The following is a 24,623-nucleotide window of genomic DNA, read 5'->3' as shown; positions in this document are numbered from 1 at the left end:
ATGCCAAGGTTCTTAACTTTAGCCTTAGGAACTGGTATCCTAATGAGTCCAGCCACCAGGTGGAGGACCAAATTGAGGGCTGCTTGCCTGCGACAAGGACCTCAATTTTCCCCACATTCAGCTTCAGGCAGCTAGGAGCCATCCACTCAGCCACTTCCGACAAGACACAGTCTCAACAGGGCTACCGTACTGACATCATCCTGAGATTGAGTGATGATAAGTTGGGTATCATCGGCGTACGACACAATATTAGATGTTATAGCCATAACGCTCAATGATGTCAGCTAGGAGCACATATAAAAATTAAATAAGGTGGGGCTCAGCGGGGATCCCTGAGGCACTCCCTGCTGCAGAGACAAAACCTCAAGTGTACATGGTTTCAAAATACCTGAAAGGTACTCTTCTGGAGGAAAGAGGTGAGCCACAGCAGAGCTTTGAATCTGACCCCTATCCCCACAGCCGCTCAAGGAGAAGACTGTGAGAGACAGTGTCGAAAACTGCACTGAGATCCAACAGCACTGCCAACGTTTTGCCTCTGTCCACAACCTGACAGATGGACTCAGAGGCGAACAGTAGCGCAGACTCTGTGTTGTACTGAGGAAAAATTTCTCCAATCTCCGAGCATCAAGCAGCATGCTTTCTGCATGCTGTTGTGAATGTACCTAGTCTGAGAACGACAATCCAAAAAAGGATCCCTTAATGATAATTGCTTTCCACTATGAAGTTGTCTAATGGCTTTAGTGATAGTGTAGAGGAGAAATGCTCCCAATAGTGTGGTTCTACTCCTGTGGGGCGGTAAACATTACAAATAGGGAGCTGGGTGTTGTTAATCTTTATCATCAGTATAATCCATTTGCCTGCTTCTTCTAATCTTCATTTGTAAACTGAATATCTAAGGATTTATAAAACAAAATTAGTACACCATTTTTGTTATTAACCACAGACCAAAAAAGTTGCCCCACCCAATGACGACGTAAACAGTGAGATGTCTTTTCTGCAAAACAGCAATTTGGCAGCTCGATTTTGAGAGCACCCTCTGTTTGTAACCAGATTACGTAGTCCTTTCACATTCCAGGAGACTACACGTGAACTATTCATTAGAGAAATGCAAGGAACAAATAGACAAGAGGAAACAAATACAATCTATGCTGTAAACAATATAAAATTTAGATGAATTATTTGGGAAGAAGACTGGTGGATCTACAACAAGACAAGGTTGCATATTGAAAAATAAACTGCATTAATGTATGGAAAAGAAAAAGAAAGACAAACAAAGGAGCAGAGAAAAAAGAGGAATCATAGAAAGGATAGGTGAGTATGTGTAGGAGGCTGACCTGGTTTGTAGTGGGTACCTATGGTACTTCACTTTATACCAGGTCCAGTTATCCCTTATTAGTGAAATGTAGGCAGTGTCTAAAGGCCGGGCTCTCTAGAGGTAGCTGTAGCTGAGCAGCCAAGGCTTATCTAGGAGGCATGCAAAGCTCATGCAATACCACTGTTGTCACACCGTACTCACACACATGAAAGCAAATACTCAGTGTTACAAAAATAAAGGTACTTTATTTTGGTGACACAAATGCCAAAAATACCATCAAGACTATACTCCCTTAGGAGGCAAGTAATACACAAATTATATACACTAGTATGCAGAAATAGGCATAAAACAGTTAGAAAACAGTGCAATTAGTGAAAATCACAATAGTTAGAAATGGACCTAGGGGGAACACAAACCATATAGTAAGAAAGTGGAATGCGAATGTTGGTTTCCAACCTAGGCAAGTGTAGTGTGTAGAGGGGCGCTGGGAGTATTTGAAAACACCAAAGGTAAGTAATAGAACCCGCCCCAGAGCCCAGGAAAGCAAGAGTAAATCACAGTAACTTTCCTAGAACACTCAAGAATATGAGAAAGAAGACTATGCAAGAACCAGAAGAGACTGCAAGACATTAACAGTGGATTCCTGGGCCTGAAGACCTGTGGAAGAAGGGGACCAAGTCCAAGAAGCACAAAAGAGTCCAGGGAGAACAGAAACCCCTGCTAACTTGGATGAAGGTGCAAAAGAAGAACCACCGGTGAAGAAGAACAGTCAGTACTGCACCCAAGAAGACGGATTCGGGTTCCTGGTTGGTGCAGATGATGTCCGACGCCAGGTGGATGATTGCAGTCTGGTTTGCATTGCTGGAGTCTGCCAACAAGCCTTGGCACACACAAAGCTCGCAGATAGCGGAAAAAGGCGCTGCCTGGGACCAGGAGGGACCTGGTGGACTCTACCCAGGAAGGGGGCTCTCAGCAACTCAGAGAGCCCACAGAAGACCAGGCAGCGTGCACAGGAGTCCCACAGCACGGGGACAAAGGAGCTGCAAAAGGATGGCCCACACAGCATGACAAGAAATGATCTCAAGCTGCCGGAGAACCACTCAGGAAGCTGTGCGTCACAGGATAGAGTGCTGGGGGCCAGAGCTGATCGGTGTACGAAGAACTTTGTGGAAGGATGCTACCAAGCCTTGGCAACTCCAAAACACGTGGTGTACAGGGGTACTGTCTTGCGTGGGGAGGCAAGCTCTTACCGCCTCCAAAATTGGACAGTAGAAAGTCAGGACCATCGGGACCACTTCAGTCCACCACACATGATGCACGATCCACGCAACTAGTCAGGAGAGGGGACCCACGCAGCCGGTCGTCGTTACAGAGAGGTGCCTGCTGAAGCAGGGGAGTGACTCCTTCACTCCAAGGGAGATTCCTTTGTTCTTTTAGTGCAGACTGAAGACAGGCTGTCCTCTGAGGATGCACGGCTGGGAAACAGTTGCAGTTGTTGGCAGGAGCTGATGAAACAATGTTGCAGAAGTCGTCTTTGCTTCTTTGTTGCAGTTTGTAGAGTTCCTGGAGGGTCCAGATGCAGTTCCTTTGGTGAGAATGTGCAGTAAAGGATGCAGAGTATTCCTGCTGGAGTCTTGCAATCCAAATCTGAAGAACCACCCAAGAGAGAGACCCTAAATAGCACTGAAAGGGGGATTGGTCAGCTAAACAGATGAGCATCTATCATGGGAGGGCCCTGACGTTACCTGCTGGCTCTAGCCACTCAGATGCTCCCAGAGTTCCCTGCCAACTGGGAAACCAAGATGGCAAAGCCCAGGAATCCTCTGGAGGAGCTCTGAGCACCACTCCTGGGGTGGTGATGGACAGGGGAGTGGTCACTCCCCTTTCCTTTGTCCAGTTTTGCGCCAGAGCAGGGACTGGGGGTCCCTGAAACGGGGTAGACTGGATCATGCATCGGGGCACCAAATGTGCCCTTCAAAGCATTTCCAGTGGCTTGGGGAGGCTACCCCTCCCAAGCCTGTAACACCTGTTTCCAAAGGGAGAGGGTGTAATTCCCCTCTCCCAAAGGAAATCTTTTGTTCTGCCTTCCTAGGCTTGAGGTGCTCAAGCAACAGGAGGGCAGAAACCTATCTGAGAGGTGGCAGCAGCTGGGGCTGCCTGGAAAACCTCATAATACTGGAATGGCTATACTAGGGGTCCTCTAAGGAGCCCACAGAGTGCATGGAATCATGAAACCAACGCTTGCAAAAGCCTTGGGATATGATGCCAACATGTTTGATACCAAACATGCCTATGTTCGAAGTTACCAATGTGTAGCTGGACACAGGTAGTAACCTATATCCAGTACACGCGTAAAATGGCGTCCCCGCACTCACGAAGTCTTGGAAAATGGTCCTGGAGGCCATGGGGGCACCTTTGCTAGTGCAGGTGTGCACTCACAAACAGGTACTCTGCACCCTGCCATCAGGGCTGGAGGGCCTGCTATAGGGGTGACGTATAAGTGACCTGGTGCAATGTAAATGGCAGTGAAAGGGTGCATGCACCTTTTCACACAGGCTGCAATGGCAGTCCTGCAGAAGCCTTTGCATGGGCTCCCTATAGGTGGCACAAAATATGCTGCAGCCCATAGGGAACCCCAATGCCCTGGGTACCTAGGTACCATATACTAGGGACTTAAAAAGGGGCACCAGTATGCCAATTTGGGTGAAATACTGGGTTACCAGTATGCAACAACAAAACTTAGGAGAGAGAGAGCATAATCACTGGGGTCCTGGTTAGCAGGATCCCAGTGAACCCAGTTAAGCACACTGACATCAGGCAGAAAATGGGGGTAACCATGGCAAAAAGTGGGTACTTTCCTACAGTGTGGAGATAATATGGCTCTCCACTGATAGGCACAAGAAGAGAACAATGAAAAGCTAAATGACTTTAGTCATGAGTATCAATGAAGAAATAAGTAACTCTTGATAAAGGAGAGGGGTGGAGCGAGAAGTAGCGGTTGACCAGGAACTACACACACGAAAAAGTAATACTAAACTAGAGGAAGGAGACACATTAGAAAATGAAGATAAACACCAAAAAAACTAACAGTTAACATTAGGACTTACCAACAAGAAAATAAACAATGGAATTGTAACATAACGTGAACACGAGAACAGGAAGACACTGGAAGACAAAACATGAGGATCCAGTATTTCCAGGAGAGTGTGGGACCTGCAAAGTAGAAATCTGATAGAGACTTCTAGTTGCAGATTCCTTACCTTAGAATTTCTCCCAGGTATCATTCTGGAGCCAGAGAGTTTTCTTTGAGCAGTACCTCTGCGTGCCGGCAGGTGGCGTTGGTCAACTCCGTAGTCGTCGTTGGTGTTGTGGTCGCCGGATATGAGGTTGTGTGTCCTATATAACAGACACCACAGCATACTGACGTCAGTTCTTTTCTTTCCACACCAAATGCGCAGATCAGGAGATGACTTTCCTCTACAGTAGCTTTTTTTACTTTTTGTCGATGTTTCCTGACTTCTGGTTCGTCGAGATATCATTACGGAGGGAAGACCGGCTTCGAGATGAAAGATAGCGGTGATTTAGTTGGGGGAAAGTGGGTCATTCTTGACTCTTCTGTTAGTGTTTCTGCCCGATCCTTTGCAGCCGTTGGTGTTGGAAATAGATGAAGATGGGGCCTTTGAAGATTGTGAAACATCCATCATGATTGTCGAAATGTCTGGAATGGCCCCAACCAAACACTTGACCAAAAAAGTCAGCAAGAGTATCCAACAAATATTAGAAGACTAAAATAAGCTTCCAGAGTTCAAAACCACTAGTGAATAAAAAAGGTGAAGAGGTAAAATGTGAAAATTGAAGAGATTATTGGTGTTAGTCCAAGCTTAAAAGTGCTATGCATGAATAGCTGAGGTAATGTGGCCTAAACACATGAAGTATCCTCAGAGAGAAGCCACCTACGGAAACCCAGGAGGTGCATAAGCATAAGCTCTTCCTTGCCATGGAGGAAAACGGCACTTGAAATCAAGACTCAACTCTCAGCAGTTGATTTTAAATCACTTGGCTGCACGCACAATATATGATATTGAGGAAAACAGTATGAGCATCGAGAGCACGTAAAATGGTGGCCACGACAAAGCTGTGGCTGGAGCAGCTGGCTTAGAGCTAAATAAAAGTTATAACGACTAAAAATAGGTCTGTAAATTCACTGCGCCGCTTCCTGATATTTCAGATACTACCGTTTGCAGTCACCAAAAAAATGGTATTGTTAAATTAATCTTTCCTCCATCATGAAATGCTCCTTGTTGCGTCAGAGGGTCTTTAACTGGCAGCTATTTTGATTAGCTCCGGGGCGCCGTCGAAAGGAGATTTAACTGGAAGGAAAACCTTTATAATACCTGCTAAGAAATCCTTATCTACAGGAATTTTAAAGAATGAGGTCTGTGAAGGGGATTTTCTATAGGCGGTTATGGCTGCGAGGTGTACCTTAATAGATGAGTAGAGTAAATAATACTTTGCTAGATGAAGCCAGTTAGGTCACCACACACCAAAATGACAAATAAATGGTTCAAAATTCTTTTGAATACATCAAATTCAAAACCTTTTTCATTTAGAAGTATAGGATTTTCTTGTGGAAGGACGTTTACACTCTCTCATAATGTCGGTACAGTCAGGAGCCAAGTGGTCAATCACAGCAATCGAAGATTGGGATGGAGAATCTGACCTCCCAACCTGTAAAGGCGATCCTGCCTCCATTGCAACCTCTTTGTGGACACTCAGAGAGGTGAAAAAGGTCCATGAACTACCACTGACGAGGCCATTTTGGTGTTATTAGTAGCATTCTGGTTTTGGATTTGTACAGCTTGATCAAGACTGCCGGAATAAGAGAAATTAAAGGAAAAGCATAGAAAAATGTCCCTGACAAATCGATCAAAAGGGCATTCCCCTTTGACATTGGTTGGTAAAATCTGGAGGCTTAAGGCCTGATCTTGGCCATAGAAACAATGGTATTTAGATTTTGGTGGACGGGCTATCCATCACCGTTGCAACTGAATAATCCCTCTGCCAAGATCTAAATCAGGCCCTTAAAAAGCACACACTACGATTCGGTAACTTGTTACCCAATTGCAATTTGGGGTTTACGATTCGGTATTAGGAAGGGGTCGTGTCCAGGGTGTCCCTTCCTAAAACCGAATCTAAATGGTATGTATGGTTGTTTTGTGACTGTGAATGCGGTCACAAACCAATTGCAGTAAGCCCCAATTTCCCCTTTGTGAATGCATGGTAAAACGGACCACTGCCTACTCTTAAAAAATGAAACTGAAATGTTTATTTTTTTTCTAATTAAAAGCAGCATGTTTTCCTTTAAAGAAAACAGGCTGCGTTTAAAAAAAAAAAGATGTATTTATTTAAAAGCAATCACAGACATGGTGGTCTGCTGATACCAGCAGGCCACCATCCCTGTGATTTTGCGATTCCCGGTGGGTCGCAAATTGCAACCTACCTCATTAATATTAATGAGGCAGGTCTATTTGCGACCCACCAGGAATCGCAAAAGAAACTCAATGGAGTTTCTTACATTTGGAATTGTGATTCTCTAATTGCGATTCACATGGAATCACAATTAGGAAATCACAATTCCAAATATCCCTACATGTGGCCCTAAGTCTTTTAGTCTTGGCATGTTTTTTGCATCTGCAATCAAGTGTATTTGGGGACAGTCCCATTCCTGAAACATTTCTTCCATTACTATGGTGATTATAACCCAGTCATGGTTGTCTTGAATAAGACGACTGATGGAATCTGGTTCTGTATCTTGAACACCTGGAGGGTGTACTGCTTTAATTGTGAGGTTCCTCGCTATCAGCCATTTCCATATTGTCTGTGATTCGAGGGCTAGAGGTCTGAAGAGTGTTCTTCCCTGTTTGTTCAGGTAATGCATCGTTGTAGTATTGACCGTCTGAACCAACAGAGAGGTGCTGTTTATCACAGGAAGGAAGGACTTTAGAGCTAGGTGTACTGCTCTCAGTTCTAAACAATTAATATGGTAAGATGCTTCTTTGTTCGATCATACATCTGGAATCTGTAAATGGTCCATGTGAGCACCCCATCCTTGGAGGGAAGCATCTGTGACAAGAGTTTGGGTTGGGAGATCCTGAAGGAAGAGAATTTCCACCTTTAGATGTTTAAACTTCATCCACTCTGGGAGAGACAGGAATGCATATTGGGGCATAGTTAGTTGCCATTCCCAGCTGTTCAAGGACTGCTTCCACTGATGCTCCAGACATGATTGCTGCAGTCTCACACAAAGGGGGTCATTATGAACACGGCGGGATTCCCCGCCGTGTTCATGCTGGCGGTCTAAACATAGACCGCCAGCCCCCTTGAGACCCCTCAGCCGTATAAACAACATTCCAATGGGCCGGCAGACGGAAAAACATTGTTTCTGCCAGCCAACCCAGCGGAATGCTGGGCCAGGACATTGCCGACGGCTCCACATGAAGCTGTCATCAATGCCGCAGTGCGGCCGGTGCAGCAGCACCCGTCGGGCTGACCTGTGCAACGGGGCTGTGCATGGGGGCCCCTGCACTGCCCATGCCAAAAGGCATGGGGACCCCGGAGCACCCCTTCTGCCAGCCTTTCCCAGGTGGGGAAAACCAGCAGCGGAAGGCTGAACGAACAAGGGTTCTCTATCCGGAGGGCGGCTCTGCTTGCAGCACTGCCCTGTCGGATAAAAAAATCCGCCATCGTCAGTCTGTCGGCGGAAGCCTGGCGGTGGCGGAGGACCGCTCGTGGCAGCCTTCTCTTGTTGTTTATATGGCAGTCCAGACCGCCATGCCAATGGGGGTAATTTCCGCCGCTGCCGGCATGGCAGTCTGGACCGCCATGTTCATAATGAGGCCCAAAGTCTGGCATGAGCAACTATGAATCTATAAGATGCCATTGACTCCAGTAGGGATGATATCTGTTGCGCTGAAGGATGATGAGTTTGCAACAGAATGAGATTCTTTAGGTGGATAAATAACAGTCTCTCGTGCGAAGGATACCCTTTTGCGGATTGGGTATCCAGAATAGCAACCAGATAGTGCAACTTCTGGACGGGATATTCTACTGATTTGTTTGTGCTGACCTGAAGGCCTAGACATGAGAAAGTGTCCAGATATATTTGGAAATGATTTAGAGTTGTATTTGAGGATGGATTCTACTAGTCAATCGCCTACCTAGTGGTAAACAAATATGTTTTATTTCATAGATGTGCTAAGACGACAGCCATGCATTTAAAAAACATCCTGGGGGCCGACTTTAGCCCAAATGGTAGAACTGTGAACTGAAGATGCTTGGAGCCTACTACAAATCATAACATTTTTTGATGTTTATGTACGATCAATATGTGGAAATAGTATCCTTGTTGTAGCTGGGGATATATTTGGTGTAGTGCCAGCATCCTGAACTTTTCTTTTTGTATAAGTTTGTTGAGATTTCTTGAGTCTAGTATGGGTCTGAATTCTTGTTTGGGTCCTTTTTTCCAAACCAGAAAAGTACCTAGATAAAACTTGCAATGCAATATGGATAGTGTAGTACGTCCTTCAATGCGTTCTACTGTATCAATGTGTCGACCTCCTTGCCACAGATCTATCTGATAGTCCAGTGGTTTGCTTGGAGATATTAAAGGAGGGGATCTGAAGCACAGAAAATAACATTCTGCACAATATTCAATACCCAAGATGGTTATTTGGTGCCACTCTCGGACATGGTGGCTTATACTTCCTCCTAATGGAGTAGGCGTCGGAGAAGGAGGAAAGAGGAAGTCATTGTTTTGCTGCACCTTTTCCTGCAGATGCAGTTTGTGGTTACTGGAGACTTTCTCTCCCTCTGACAGATCTCCTGTGGTGGTATGGTTGTCATGGTTTATGCTATTGGAGCACCCAATGAGGGGTTTGAATCCTCTGAGAGAAGTACTGACTGTTATAAGGCCTGTATACCCCTCTGAACTCCTTCCTCTTTTCCAGGCCAACTGCTTTTAAAGTATCCATTTCAGACTTTATCCTTGACATTTCATCATCCACATGTGAGTGAATAATTTTGAGCCTGAGAATGGTAATTGAGCTATCTTCTGTTGAGCTTCTGGGTTTAAGCCAGTCAGTCTCAGCCAAGGAGGATGTCTAGTGGAGAAGCCACAGAAGTAGTCATGTATGTATCTGCTACTGCCCCAATGATCTGACTCAAGACTAGCATTCCTTCATTAAGGACTTCTTAGAAGTCTTGTTTATATTCCCTGGGGAGTTTCTCATAATATTTTTGTAAAGAATGTCACAGGGAACAATCATATCTCCCCAAGGGAGCTGTTACACTTGCTGTCTTCATGATTGTTACAGATGGTCCACACATTTTTCTACCTTAGGAGTCCATCATTTTGCTCTCTTTATCTGGTGAGGCATTAGAGCTAGGAGGAACTGTGTGTAATTTTGTTTTTAGCTGCAGAAACTATCACTGAATTCAGTGCAGAATCTTGCCTTAATAAAAGAGGATCTTGAGCCAGTGGTTTGTACTTCTTTAGAAGTCTGAAAGGGACGAACATAATTGATGCAGGATTCAGGAATAGCTGCATTGCTACCTCTAAAAGACCCGGGACCAAAGGCAGTAGAGGTCTAGAAGAGGTTCTTTGGTTTAAAGTCTTGAAGATGACTGAAGCTGAAGTAGTCGTGCTTGGCATCATGATGTTCAGTTTCAAAAATCCTCTCACTAAGCAATTGTTAAAAGTGGAAGTGTTGTCTATTGGAGACACTCTAGCTGGAGAATTGTCCATTAGGGTTGGAGAGTAATCCCTTATAGGAGACCGCAAGCTAGTTGAAGGTGAATATTTCCTATGGTGAGACTGAGGCCTTGCCGATCTTCTACCTGATAATCTTGAGTGAGAAGAGACAGATCTTACAGTATATGGTCCTCTAGAACTAGTTCTAGATATAGGGAGAGTTTGATGCCTTCTCCTCAGTGATCTTGATCTTCTTGGAAGGGATAAATGTGTGACTGGTTACGAGGCAGAAATAGTTTCTCCTCATAGCCTTGGAGATGAGAATGGCCCAGGAGATAGTGAGATGGAACAGACTGTCTCCGGCATGCTCCTTGAAGGCGAATATGTTTGACAATAATTAGAACCTAGAGTGACGGGGATCTACATCTTGACGTCACAAATATTGCTCTTGACCATGATTGATGTCTTACTGATAGTGAAGTATTCGACGTCAATGAAACAGCGACGACAGAGGAGGCCTCAGCATCAACAGAAGATGCTTTACTACTGGCTGTGGTGTCTTTGATTTTGCGGGTGGTTGCTTCGACTTCGACCTGGGTGATGTCGACAGAGGGGAAACTCAAAAGTAGTGGTCTGCCGTCGATGGAGGGGTTCTCAGCGTTGACACTTGCCTTCATGTCAATCGACTGTGTCTCTTGACACTGAACAATGCCTAGATGTTGACTTTGATGGAATACCTGTAGACGGGTAGGCAGATTCCTCAACGTCATGGTCCTTAGTGTAATACTCCTCAACATCGATCAGGAACAATACTTTTCCCCTTATTGCCTTCTCTAATTGGATTTGCTCTAGAACAATCTTAGGACCGGTAAGAAAGCCCCCTGGTTGAAGACTGACCTTCACCATGGATTCTTGTGGAACCAGCATTCTTATCCTGTTGTTTTTGCTTCTGTTTCCCCTGCAATCCATGCAGTCTGAGTTTTTTACTCTGTCTCTCATTGTTCTCTGGAGAGTTTTTACAGTGTCTGCATGAACTAGGATGGTGATCTTGGATTCAGACCATCTGTTGTTCTATTTGAGCTATCTTCTTTCCACAAGAAGAGCACTTCACAAAAAGTCATTCTGACTTAAAATTAACCTCTTTTAATCAGACAAAAGTGTTAAATTACTCTAATCTTAAAAGGACTTTGAGTGAAAACTTCAAAACAAGTATTTATAAAGGTTATCTCTAGATAGTTGTAAACAAAGGCAGAGCTTGGTGCCCAAGGATCCTCTTTCCAGGAGCCAGGAGAATTAACTAGCCTGTCACCTGTGGGGCATGAAGGGCTACTGAGGCTACCTTGAAGTTCTTAAAAAGCACAGTACCAGTTTCTCTAACTGATTGTATTTCATGCTGTCTATCGTATAACTCTCCCTTCATTTCTTTTTCCCTTTGAAATAAGTTTGTGAAAGATTTACTATGTTCACCTATACTTCATAGTGACTATATTTCCGTTTTAAAACAAAAATAAAATGTAGACTTCTTAGCATGTTTATGGGCTACAATTGATGTGATTGTAAATAATTTTTAGATTGATGTATGTGTATATATATATATATATGTATTTAATTTGTGCTCTGGGGTCCCCAAGCTGGACAGGACTTTTCAGTGCTTATGATTATTGATGAGATCATCCCCTGGAAGAGAATCATAGGTCCACCAGAAGAAAGCACAGCCTTCTGGTGATATTCTTTTACCTCTGGGATACTGGCTGTCAGACAGACACTGGCCATGATTGCACAACTGCCCTTCACATTCCCCGGTCACAAAGGACTTGCAACTGGAACAAAGTGAGGTTTATGGGCCCTCACATGTATATACATCTTCTAGACAGGGAATGTCCCAAACTTTAGAGCCAGTTTAGGGTGGTTCTTTTTTCAGGTATCCTCCACATGCCTCACCTTCAAACTTTTTCACTTCACACAAAAGAAACTGCAGTCCCACCTTTCACATATACCATCCATCAAATGGCAGTGCTCAGTAAGATTAAGGGGGTTATTACAACTTTGGAGGAGGTGTTAATCTGTCCCAAAAGTGACGGTAAAGTGACGGATATACCACCAGCCGTATTACGAGTCCATTATATCCTATGGAACTCGTAATACGGCTGGTGGTATATCCATCACTTTACCGTCACTTTTGGGACGGATTAACACCTCCTCCAAAGTTGTAATAACCCCCTAATTAGCAGCTCCTTGTTAACAAAAATCCCTGTGGAATGTCTAAAGGTAGCCCTGTTCTTTCCTCTTTGCCTCAGTGTCTGGATCTTCTACCTCCAGCCACAGCAATGCAGACAAAACACTTCCACTTTCTGGCGGAAGTCGTCACCCTCCATCTTGTGCTATGCAGGTGACGTACACTCAGAATGCCAGCACAGGTTTCTGAGCATACACAAGTGCAACACTCTACATGGCTGGGACAAACAGGACTCATTCCCACTGACACTTATGAAAAGTCTGGTCCCGCTACTTACCGTATTTTCCGGCGTATAAGACGACTTTTTAACCCCTGAAAATCTCCTCAAAAGTCGAGGGTCGTCTTATACGCCGGTATACGGTGTGCTGAAACTTCAGGGACAGGCGCCCTGTAGCTTAGCCACCGTGCGTTGCATTTGGAAATCGATTCCAAGCGTATGATGGGTTCCGCATCCCACAAGATTCAGCTACTTGTGGACACAGAGCTGATTGGTCAACCGTGAGTTGAGCTGTCCTTACCGTGTGCCGCAATCCTCGCTGGCAGTTGTCTGGACAGGCACGTATTCCTGCATGTGCTCCAGGCTATTCCACTTGCACTGTTTTATGTTTACATGTTTGATGACAAATAGCCTTCGGTTTATAAGTGACAGTTTTCCTACTAGGTACCTGCATGTCATAAGCATTTGAATTAAAATTACCATGTTAAAATCAAATCTGATGTTTTTAAATTTTTATTTGGTGTGCGTTGGAAGAGGGGTAGTCTTATACAGCGAGTATAGCCCAAACCCTATATTTTAACATGAAAAATAGGGGGTCGTCTTATACGCCCAGTCGTCTTATACGCCAGAAAATACGGTACCTTTCTAAAATATGATTTGCTGCCACAATTGCTTTATTTGCTATGTCCAGGACAGGGACAGTTGTCTTATGCCCATAATAAGGGCACGCTTGGTGCTCCCCTCCAGGTCAGAGAATGATTCCAGGACCTCAGACAGACAGGAACAGGAATAAGCCTTTGCTCACATGCTTAGAAAACTGTGCAGCTAAAGCAGAAATATAAGCCAGAATAGAAATACATGCAGATAGCCACTTGGGGCAGGGGAGCATCCCTGTATTCCATGCAGTGGACACTCCCATTCCTGGTGTTGCAAACACTGAAGTCACAGCATTTTCAATTACGGGCATCCTGGCCCTTTAAAGAGAATCGCCTGATTAGGCTCAACGATAACAAAGTGGTGGATTTCAGTGAATCCTAGCAGTGGTGACCAGGCCACTCCTCAAAGTGTCACCAATTATTACCCAATCTGCCAGGGATGCTAAAGTGCCCCTCACCACAAATGCCTGAAAGACTGGCCACCACTTCCAGTCTCCCTTGAAGAGCCATGACAGATGCACCGCAAACCCTGTTAGACTGGAACCTAGTCCCTTGGCCAAGACCCTTGCAGGTAGTACTGTCAGCAGGGAAACAACAAGCAGCCAGCAAGGCAAAATCACATTGAAGATGCAGATCTGCCACTCACTTCTGCGTGGGCCCCACATGGATAGTTAGATGACCAGCAAGAGAATGACATATGGGAGCCAGATCCCAAATCAGCCACCAAAGCAGGCAAATCACTCCTCATGTCCATGTCCTGAAACCTGCTTCTCTACTAAGAATCAGGAAATGAAAAGTCAGGAGGTACCCATCGGATATATGCTGTATTTACTTATATGGTTGAAAACCCTGACTGCCTGTGCAAATCTGTGACAAATGTTCACACTACTGAAAGGTAACAAAGCCTATCTGTATTTAAGTGTCTTAAGACCACATATTTCAAGCAAGGCTTTGGATTTGAGACCATTTGCTACAACACTTTGCTCTCTGTCCCACAGGCACAGTACAATGACAAGGCCAATGAATGAGTCCAGCTTAGAGTCCAGTATATTCAGCAAGGTCATCTCTTCTTCCCTGCCTTCCAATGTCAGAGGTTCATAACATGAAGTGATGCCATACACACATGAAAACCTTGAAGTATGGTCTGCACATATGCTTCTCCGAATGTTAATGTTGACTTGGTCCTAGACCAACAAAGTGTTGAATGGATCATATCACTAGCCAGTACATCACTATCCATCCTCTGCCCATTTAAATTGTGTTTCATTCAGCCGAAATACACACTGCCAAATAAATCCCCGTCACTTATCTATAAAATGGAAATAAATAGCACCACATACAAAAGCCTCTAAATGGATATGTTTACTCCAAAAGTCCTGATAATGGATTTATCTGTCTTACAGATGAACTCGAAGAGGGGTTTTGTAAGACGGATACGTTTTTTTAGCAGATGCTCTTCAGTGTTTGAACCAGAGTATGTTTCCTGCAACAAAATAATATTTTTCCTGTGTGTGTGGTATTTTTTAATGTATGTGGTTTTATTTTTGTATCAGGGGGACCTTCATGAGCTGGGCAAGCTGCTAATGCAGGGCTCTTTCAACGTATGGACGGATCATAAAAAGGGCCACCATAAAGTGAAGGACTTGGCACGCTTCAAACCAATGCAGAGGCACCTCTTCCTCTATGCCAAGACCCTACTCTTTTGTAAAAAACGTGAGGAGATTGCTGATGGCCATGAGAAGAGTCCATCCTACAGTTTCAAGAACTCCCTCAAGGTAGGCTCTGAATACTAACTTGAAGAAAGTGTATGCTCAGGGTTTTTCTATATCAGACAAGGTCAGGAAATGGGTGGTGGATATTAGAAGGAATAATGAGATAGGGTGATGGGGCTGTGTTTGAAATTAAAACAGCCCTCATCTAATAGGGGCTGGTGTATGGGCTTTCTGGAGTACAAATTGTCTGTTGAATCTGAGCTCTTTATTCATGAATGGGGCACTCTAAAAGACTAGACTTTTTCCTGCCTGATAAGCAAGAAGACGTAAAATGACTATTCGTTGAGAACCATGGAACTAGTCTGAGTTCATATTTCTCAAATTCGGCTTATGATCCCTTAGTTGAATTTATTTATAAAAGTAGGATCTTAATTGAGCAAACTAATTTCAAGAGAGCAATCTATTTGACTTTAATGGGGGAAGTTGAAGGAGAGCAAATGTTTAGCTAATGATTGCCACTACAACAAAAAGGACAAATCGGTTTTAAGTCTTTCAGTTTGATTTTCTAGGAGGGTTATTGCGCTGAAATGCAATGAGGCATATAGGGGGTCATTACGACCTCGGCGGTCTTTTAAAAAGACCGCCGAGGCCACGGGAGACAGAATACCGCCATTGCCGGCGGTATTCCTGTCTCCCTATTTTGACATTTCCGCTGGGCCAGCGGACGGTAACAGTGTTACAGTCCGCTGGCCCAGTGGAAATGTCACATCAACATTGCAGCCGGCTCGTAATAGAGCCGGCGGCAATGCTGATGTGCAGCGGGTGCAGTAGCACCCATCGCGCATTTCACTGCCCGAAATTCGGGCAGTGAAATGCGCGATGGGGCTATGCCTGGGGGCCCCTGCACTGCCCATGCCAAGTGCATGGGCAGTGCAGGGGCCCCCAGGGGCACCCCCAGTCCCCTTACCGCCAGCCTTTCAATGGCGGTGTTTACCGCCACGGACAGGCTGGCGGTCGGGGACTCATAATCCCCAGGGCAGCAGTGCTTGCACCGCTGCCCTGGGGATTATGCCCGCCAGGCGGAAACCTGGCGGGAAATTTGAAGGGCCGGCGGTATGACCATGGCTTTTCTGCCACGGTCATAATTGCTGGCGGAACACCGCCGTAATGACCCCCATAGTTTCTAAGAGGATAATCCCACTGTAGATTAAAAATGCATTCATTTGGGCAAGAAGCCAGTCGGTGTATATGATCAAGCAATATGCTTGGTCACACAAAGCGTACCCATAGTACACTTATTTCAGCAAATACCTACAATTATCGAATCAGACATAAAGCACCCACAAACACAAAAAAACTTAAAGGTCAAATACGGTTCAGTGAACACAAACAGAAAAAGTTCTGAAATTCACTAGTTAGGGTGAGCAACGCATACCATACCTGAGACTACGGCCATGTTTCACTCTTTGTAGACAGCCTTTTCATTTACAAGCCATTGGATAGAGGCTTTACTGATCATGGAGGGGAATTATAAACTATAGTGTGCATTGTGCGTTGCACACCATAATGGGCAAGTTGCTGCAGCAGTGACCAACATTTCTTGTAGAAGCAAAACATTTTTGGCCCAGTCCCTTTAACATCTTTCCCCTGCACTGAACTAAATAAAAATTGGTATGCAATGACCCTGCATATGTTAAGAGAGTACCAAATTTGTTGGAGAGGCGTCAATGGGGGCAAAAGTTATTTGCAATTTAAACAATAAAAAAAGTCAAGGGAAAGTGCAACTGAGCTATAACTAGAGTGGTCACCCACTTCTGTGTAATATATATGGGATAAAGTACTCTCTTCTGTACCTTACAAGGCTGATGAAAGTCACCAAGGAGTTCTTTGTCGATACAGAGGAACAAGACAGAAGGCCTAGTTCCTTTATAGGTTCATGGAACTTGATGTGACTTACAGTTTTTTTTGTAATGAATCGGAAGTTTTCTTTATCCCTTATGCAGTGTCACATCACCACTCTTCCAACAACTTGCGTAAATTCTTGGAGAGTTACTCTTTTATATGAAAGAGAAAGGATGTTAGCAGGCATGAAGTTTAAAAGTAGAACGTGTAGTGCAACATTAAAGACTCCAAACATATAGATAGGTATTAGTTCCAAAAAGAATCAGTACAAGTCACCAGGAAGTTTTGTGAGCATATCAGGGAACAAGGCTAAAACCATGAAACTCAGAGGTGACTGACATAATTCTTTTAACATATAGCACAGGGTATTTGATTCCTTATAATACATGGTGACTACATCACTACTTCCCACAAAACAATAAAGCCCGGCATCTCCAACGAGTAGCTCATGAGCTACTGATAGCCCCCAGCTACCTGTAAGTAGCTCTCCTCTATCCAGCCAAGCCTACTAAATTAGAAGCTTTTGATTGGTTGAATTAATATATCTATACCACAATTGAGAGTGTATATTTTAGACAAAAATGTGTTAAAATATCCTGGTACCAGAGGCTTTGCTGCTATGGCTGTTATGTATTACTCATGTATTGGCATCCTGTATTGGCAAAGCCCTTTTTACGGCTAGCAACCAAACTTAAGGCACTGAGGTGATCACTGGTAGTAATCGTGCACACAGTAGCCATTAATGTAAACTTGTCTGATGTGGTCACTGGTACAACACTGATAATATTAGTAGCTCTCAATGAGTTTTAGTGAATGTAAGTAGCTCTTATTACAGAAAAAATTGGACCCTGCTTAACGCCATTGGTGTTTACTCTTTCAAATGAGATAGTACTGTTGCACACATTAGGATTAAAAGCCAATCTGTAGTGCAAAATTACACAACCCCTAATGTTGTCAGTAAGTTATTGCAAACAATGTTAGAATCAGTTTAATGGAAGTCAGATTTTTTTTTTAAATGTGGCTCACAAAATGTAGAAACATGAAGAGATTCTAGATTTCCTGTAACGACCTACAGTACAAAAAATAAAGTGTCATAAATATTCCCTTCTAAGTGTCACTGTTCATTATAAAAAAAGATCTAAAGATTTAAAACCAAGTTCTGGTTTTCATTATTTAAACTGATGCGCTAATGTTGTCCTGTGACCTGCCTTTCATCTTAACTGCTGGCTCTGGCAGCAGGCATTATGAAGCCACAACTCAACCATAATATCTTATTAAAGTTGAGCAACTATGTTATTTTCTTATGACATGGGACTAGAAACACCACAACTCGAGTGTTATAAGGAAATCAAACTTGGGCTTTTATACTGGTATTGAGGCTCCCATGTGCTTTATGTCTATGGATATATATTACACAGTGGGGCTCGCCATTGTGTAGTTATAGCCAGTCAGAGTTTTCATAGGAAGAGCGTTCTTTGTTTTGCTTATTACTTTGGTGTGGTTTGACAAATCTTCACCTCAGTTCCTCCTTGGAAAGTTTTTGGTTGATCTGTTTTCTCGTGGTAATTCCCATACAGCATTTTGGAAAGCAGTACAGAAAAACCTGTAAACTGAATTAAACCAAATTTGGCAGTAAGTTAGAACTGTACTTAAGAAGTGTGCTTTCCATGATTTCCAGAAATCCATTCAGTCGTTATTGAGAAATGTGAGTTTTAAAAGAAGCTTAGGGTGGGCTTGCAAATTAAAAAAATAAGGGTTTCTAATTGACAGAGACATCTTTTTCTACCACCGGGTTTTTAAGTCAGGCAGAATCTGATTAGCTGGCCACAACTTGAACAAAAATGAGCAATTAGAAAATAATCAGAATACATTCATATCAAATGTGAGGCATTGCTGGGCATCGTGTTTCCAATATAGGGGCTGGTAGAAATGAAAGCATTGGCTATGAATAAAACTGAAGCAAATTAACAAAACAAGAGGTTTAATTATGTCATGAAACGCATGTTTAGTATGATGTGCTCAAAGAACATGATGTTGATTCTGATTAAATATGTGAAACAAAATGCAGATGAACTCATCAATAATATTCAATTGATTGAAGATAAAATATCAGCGCATGTTCAAATAGATTAATGTGATAAACTAAGGAAGAAAATGGAATCTAAATTGGAAAGACATGAGTCAGATATTAAAATCAGAAGACAAAGGAAGTTCATCATAGATGAACAGGATTATAAAAATGGCACAATATACACCTTTGCCAGGCTTTTTGATGCAGTAAAAAAACAATACACCACAGAACCTAAAAGTAGACTCCCTATGATGATTGAGAGTATAAATGAATCTGAAACAGACATGAGTGAAGGAGAATATCACAGAGAAACATCAAAAACAGAGGCCGAGGATGCAAAATGGGCAGAGACCAGCCAATAGAGAAAAATCCTGTCAGAACAGAAAAAGATGCAGGAGAAGACCAAGGAACAAATGCGTATTGTCTACGCATTAGACAAAGGAAGTGAAATTGCCCATCTTGGACACTAATTTGGAGATCAATTTATCAGACCAGCCTTTAAAAGATATGGAATTTGAAGTACTAAATAGATGTTTGTCGTTCTGTCCTTAACAACACCATCATATGACACAAACTAAGATTGATATTTACAAATTTGTCAGAAAAGTCAAACTTGCCAAGTTTTTTGCCAATTCTACAGGCAAACACCTGGGCAGAACAAGTAGGAGTGTTGATCAAGACTGCCACTCAAACATTGATCAGATGGGTGATATCAAAACAATGTTTAACCTTGTTGCATCGGCTCTCATTATTCTCATGAGTCTACTGGATTTTGAGCAGCAGACTCGCCCGCGGTGCGGGAGACTGAGTCTGACCCACTGCAGGTGACACCTGTCGTTCCAATCCGAGGTTTGCTCCGGCCAACTAGCTGTGCCTCATCTCCACCCAAAGGCATGGATGATTGGACACACGAGCGCATGACTTAATTTGGTTTCTCAGGGAAGCCGTGATCACTCAAGTCTCATTCGTTTCTCTCAGTTACCTTAGTCTCATATATAAATGACAAACAGAGGCAGTGTATGTTTCAATAATGATTTTAAGAAAACCACTGCATCTTAGATAGCAAAGCGTGAGCTGCAATAACCAGGACGACATAGCATGACAATATTAAAATGGTAACGAGGAGAGTGAAGCTTAAAAATAACGCTGTCATATTGTCGCTACAGTTGGCAGACTAATTCCTACCTAAGCTATAATAGAGCACAGCATGTTAAGCTCTAATTCTGCCATTCAGGTTCCCCTGGGAAGACATCATCCCCCATACCTGAGCAAAGGCCTGCAGTCTGCGATAGCATCTGTAGCAAAGCATTCGGCAATCAGCATAGAGTCGTGGTTCTCTGGCTGGAATCTCCCTCTAACATGTTAAGGGACAAAGAAGTGTTTTTATAACAACACAGCTAATGTACTGAGAACATTTTCCTACGTAAGGTTGTGTGTTTTCTACGAATGTCGGAGACTAAACTTATACCACGTTCACAGGCAATGTACTGTGCTGTAGCCTTGGAAGAAGCACAGAGTGAGCAAGAATGTCTTGTTCGAGAACATTGTGCTGTCTTAGGCGAAAACAAGTAGATAAACAGAAAATAAAACAAGACCGTAGAAGTGACTATTGTAACAATAAAATAAAGCTGAATAAAATATATCTAGGTTAGAGTGCACAGCTGCTTGGCCTAGTATGTTAAAATAACGTGGACAGAGCTACAGTTAAAACGGCTACACTACAACCTAATGCCTATTCTGAAGTGATATGGTTGAGATATTGATGATTTATTTCTCATATGGAAAGGTATGGAGGAGCTGTTGACCACATATCTTGAGAAACTTAACAATAATGATTATGGTCTCAAATTTATTCAACAATGTCAACAAACAACAAATTGACTTTTTGGATATTCATGAGTTTGTGGCAAATAACAAATATGAAACAACGCTGTACAGGAAACCAACAGCCACAAATAGTGTTATACCTGGCTCAAGCTTTCATCCGAGAGCCCTTATAAAAAGCATTCAGTATGGTGAATTCATTCGCACTAAAAGGAATTGCTCCCTAGCCACAGATATGGACCATCAATTTGAAGAGGTGAAAAAACTATTTTATAAACGGGGCTATCCAGCCAGGTTTATTGAGCAAGGAGCAATTAGAGTCAGGAATAGACCACGGACAGAGATTCGGATGGAGAGTTCATACCAAAAATCAGACAATTGTAATATCATAAGGATGATAACTACATACAGTAAAGAGAGCCGAGACATTAAACACATTTTCAAAGAAACTGGCACATCCTATTAGGGGATGTGGATGTATCAAAAATGCTGGGACCCGGACCCCAATTCACATTCAGAAAAGCACCCATCTTGAAATGATAAATTTGTAAAAAGCCACTTTGTAGAAAAACAATCCCCAACATAGTTGGGCATGCAAAACAAAGGTTTTGTTAAATGTTTGAATTGTAAAGCTTGCCAAATTGAACAAAAGTGAAATATGTCAATGATCCTAATGGAAAATGTATCACAATTGACGAAAGAATAACACCACCCACCCGTGGTGGTTTATATCATTGAATGCAAATGTGGCTTAAGATACATTGGTATTATGACATGTCCATTCAAAAAACTAATCTTGGAGCATATCCGAGCAGTGGAACATGGCAATATAAGTTACGCAGTCGCCAAACACTTACATATATCACAATGTGGAGATTGGCGGTCTCTCCAATATTATGGACTAATACATGTACCTATCAACGAACGAGGGGGTGGCCGAACTCTGTCACTACATCGGTTGGAAAGCAGGTACATTATTAGAATACGCACGAAGATCCTGCACGGATTGAATACCGATGAGGAACTTTATGTGCATTTATGAGAACCTCTATATTTGACATCTCAAACGACTTGAGAGTACAGCAGGACAAAATGTATACTGGGTGAAGGATAGCATCATATAAACAATAAGATCTGACAAACATAACTGTCTAGTGGTTGACATAAAATAATTATATTTGTGTCTATTGTGAATATGTGCATTGAAAAATGACAACAAGTAGATGGTGGACGCAAATTAGATCACTATAAATAAGTGGGGTATCTGTAACCAAAGGTACACACGAGATAAAAGATATATAGAACAACAATACACATTGATATATTTATGTCGTCACATAGGATATGATCAGTTAAATACGACCTAGCTATATCTTGGTGTTCTCTCACTACAGTTTGGAATAGATTACTAACTATGATAAATTTAGGATCCCTGACTCATGTATTTGGCCTTGTGATAATATGGTCTGTGTATATCTAGAGGCACAAACTTACAAATTTCTCTGATGTGTTACTATATTTGAGTTCTCTTTATTTCCATTTTGCATGATTCAGTTGTTTGTTATTTGTTTTTAAATGTGTATTTTTATTTTATGAAAAAATAACTATATTTTCTCCTTTTCCTCTTTTGGAACCACATGTCCCAGAATGCCTCATTATGGGCTATCTGTGAAAATAGTGTATAATGGTAATGAAAGAGGGACTTGTCAACCATGAACAGGACTCTTTTGGGGTTGAAAAGCGTTGGTTGGTTGTTGCTGGCTTGGAATAAAATATTGGCTATTCTGTAAAACTGAGTTCCGTGGGTTTCCTTTTTTTGGATTTACATGACGAGGAAGAATGGTCTACCTCCTACCATTACAACCGGCAGTCTGAGTGCACCGTTTCAGAATTATGACCCTTTGATGCCTGTATACAATAAATATAAACAACTACATTCAAAGTTCATTTAAAAAATTTTTTAATAAGTAACATTGTAAATCAGATGGCAAAATGTAAGTAAAAACGACATAATTTTGCAGACTGGGGACACTCTATGTTATACAAATAGATGACAAGGACTATTTTTGATGGCTCATTCATTTCAGGAACTTGTGGCAGCAGAGATGAGAACCATGTTTAAGTAGATATCCAGCCTTCCACAAAGGAAAGTGAACGATTCTGCAGCTGTCTCCTCCAAAAGCATGTCTCCCAGTGCAAGTACATTTTGAGTTAGGTGAAATCCTAGTTCTTTATTAGTATTTGGTGATCTTCACAGGCAGCAGCTAGGGGAAGAAGGTGAACTGATATGTGGGTTCACCCTGTTTAAAGGCTTATCTCAATGTAAAGTAAATCGCTGAAAGCAGTCATCTATACGCTTTACTTAATTAGCTGCAATAAAGCAGAGCTCGTTTCACCATACAGCAACTGTCCTAGTCATCAAAAATAAATACTCAATATATAACACAAAACCAGTAAACATTCTATTATTTACAGTGTGAGGCTCTAGAACTCCTCACACCACGTTCCTCCTACGTTTTAAACAAAACAACAGCACTAAAAAAAACACTAACAAAATACAAGGTAACTATTTTTTTCCAAAAAAGAAGTGATCCTATGTAATGCAACAATAACATACATACACAAAAATTACATATTTAGTGAATTTACATGAGTCTATTCAGTGATAAAAGTCCTAAAGATGTGCTGAACACAAAATTGCACACCTACATCTACACCTGGTAACACCTTTGTCATTTGTCACATCAGTCTTCCACAAACACACTTAGGGCCATATGTACGAACACATTTTACCATAGACACAGAATGGGCAAAACTGCTTTCTACATCTGGCCCTTAAACACTTCCTTAGCCTGTTAGTGTAGCACACTCTTTCATCGCTCAAGTTTGTCCAAATTAGTAGACATCTCTCCCACCTGTATTGTTTTTGAAAATCTTTCTCCCTTCTAAGCTCTCTTTGGGTACTTCACTCTTACTCCATTGCCTCCACTCAACTCTGTCATTTACTCACTATGCTTTAGGTAGTAATTCCTTTTATTTGACTACTTATGCTTTAATGATATTTTCTTATACTAACGTAGCGGGTCACACAGCCTGTCTAGCCACAGCCATCCATCCTACAAGATCCTCTTTTACTGGATTTCTACCTCCCATGAAGTTAAAAGGGGAATAACCTACCACAGAAGACGTAACTCAACACATCCATACCATTTTTATCACTTCCAAAACACAATCTAGCTTATTGGTCCTTGCCAAATGGATTGTGCTCTTTAGGACGCACTGAATCCTTTATCTTCACCTTTTCCACCTGGCTGGTAGCAGATGTGCAAGCATGTTCAACACCATCACACTTCAGAAAATCCTTAAAACATCCAGCCTTGAATTGAGGACCATTATCAGTAATAACTCTTCTCAGCAACCCCACACACTGGAAGACTCAAAATAGGAATGTCTGACAAAGTCCATTTCTGGCCATATTAAGAAAAGATGTATTAAGATTAACACAAGCCAGGCACTTCCATCGTCCTCTACAATAAGCCCAGTAATATCTACTCCTATGATTTTCCAAGCAGTCAGGAAACTTCACTGGTCTTAAAGGAGGATTCAGTGTCACCTAAGAATCACCAGCATCTGCACACTCTACACAATTACTCACTTAACAATCCACGTCCCCATCAACGCTGGGCCTCCAGTACAATTCTTTTACTGTCTTACTCTATACTATAGCTGAATGCCCCTCGTGGCACAGACCCAAAATGCTTTTTCTGAAAATTCTAGAAGGAACGATTCTTGTGTTCCTCATTAACCTTCCACCAACCACTGATAGTTTGTTCCTAACTTCCCAGAATCCTCTGATCTTCCCTAACACCCTTTTCATCAGCCAACCATAGAAAACAAATTCAATTATCTTCATCAATTTTTTCCCATCATATGCTTTCACC

At 42.4% G+C, this 24,623-nt stretch overlaps 1 protein-coding gene across 3 annotated transcripts in view; it reads left to right on the top strand.

The window, feature by feature from the left end:
• MCF2L2 (MCF.2 cell line derived transforming sequence-like 2) overlaps positions 1-24,623 on the top strand; it is a 1,607,631-nt gene that overhangs the window by 1,229,514 nt on the left and 353,494 nt on the right. For all 3 annotated transcript variants that reach the window (XM_069213109.1, XM_069213110.1, XM_069213111.1), the window contains exon 22: positions 14,727-14,948. In XM_069213109.1, the coding sequence (XP_069069210.1) occupies positions 14,727-14,948 (222 nt within the window). The remainder of the gene's footprint in view (positions 1-14,726; positions 14,949-24,623) is intronic.

This window comes from Pleurodeles waltl, chromosome 11 (assembly GCF_031143425.1).
Source record: "Pleurodeles waltl isolate 20211129_DDA chromosome 11, aPleWal1.hap1.20221129, whole genome shotgun sequence".
NCBI classification, from domain to species: domain Eukaryota; kingdom Metazoa; phylum Chordata; class Amphibia; order Caudata; family Salamandridae; genus Pleurodeles; species Pleurodeles waltl.
The sequence above is the reverse complement of the archived record's forward strand: the minus strand, read 5'-3'. Positions and strand labels throughout refer to the sequence as shown.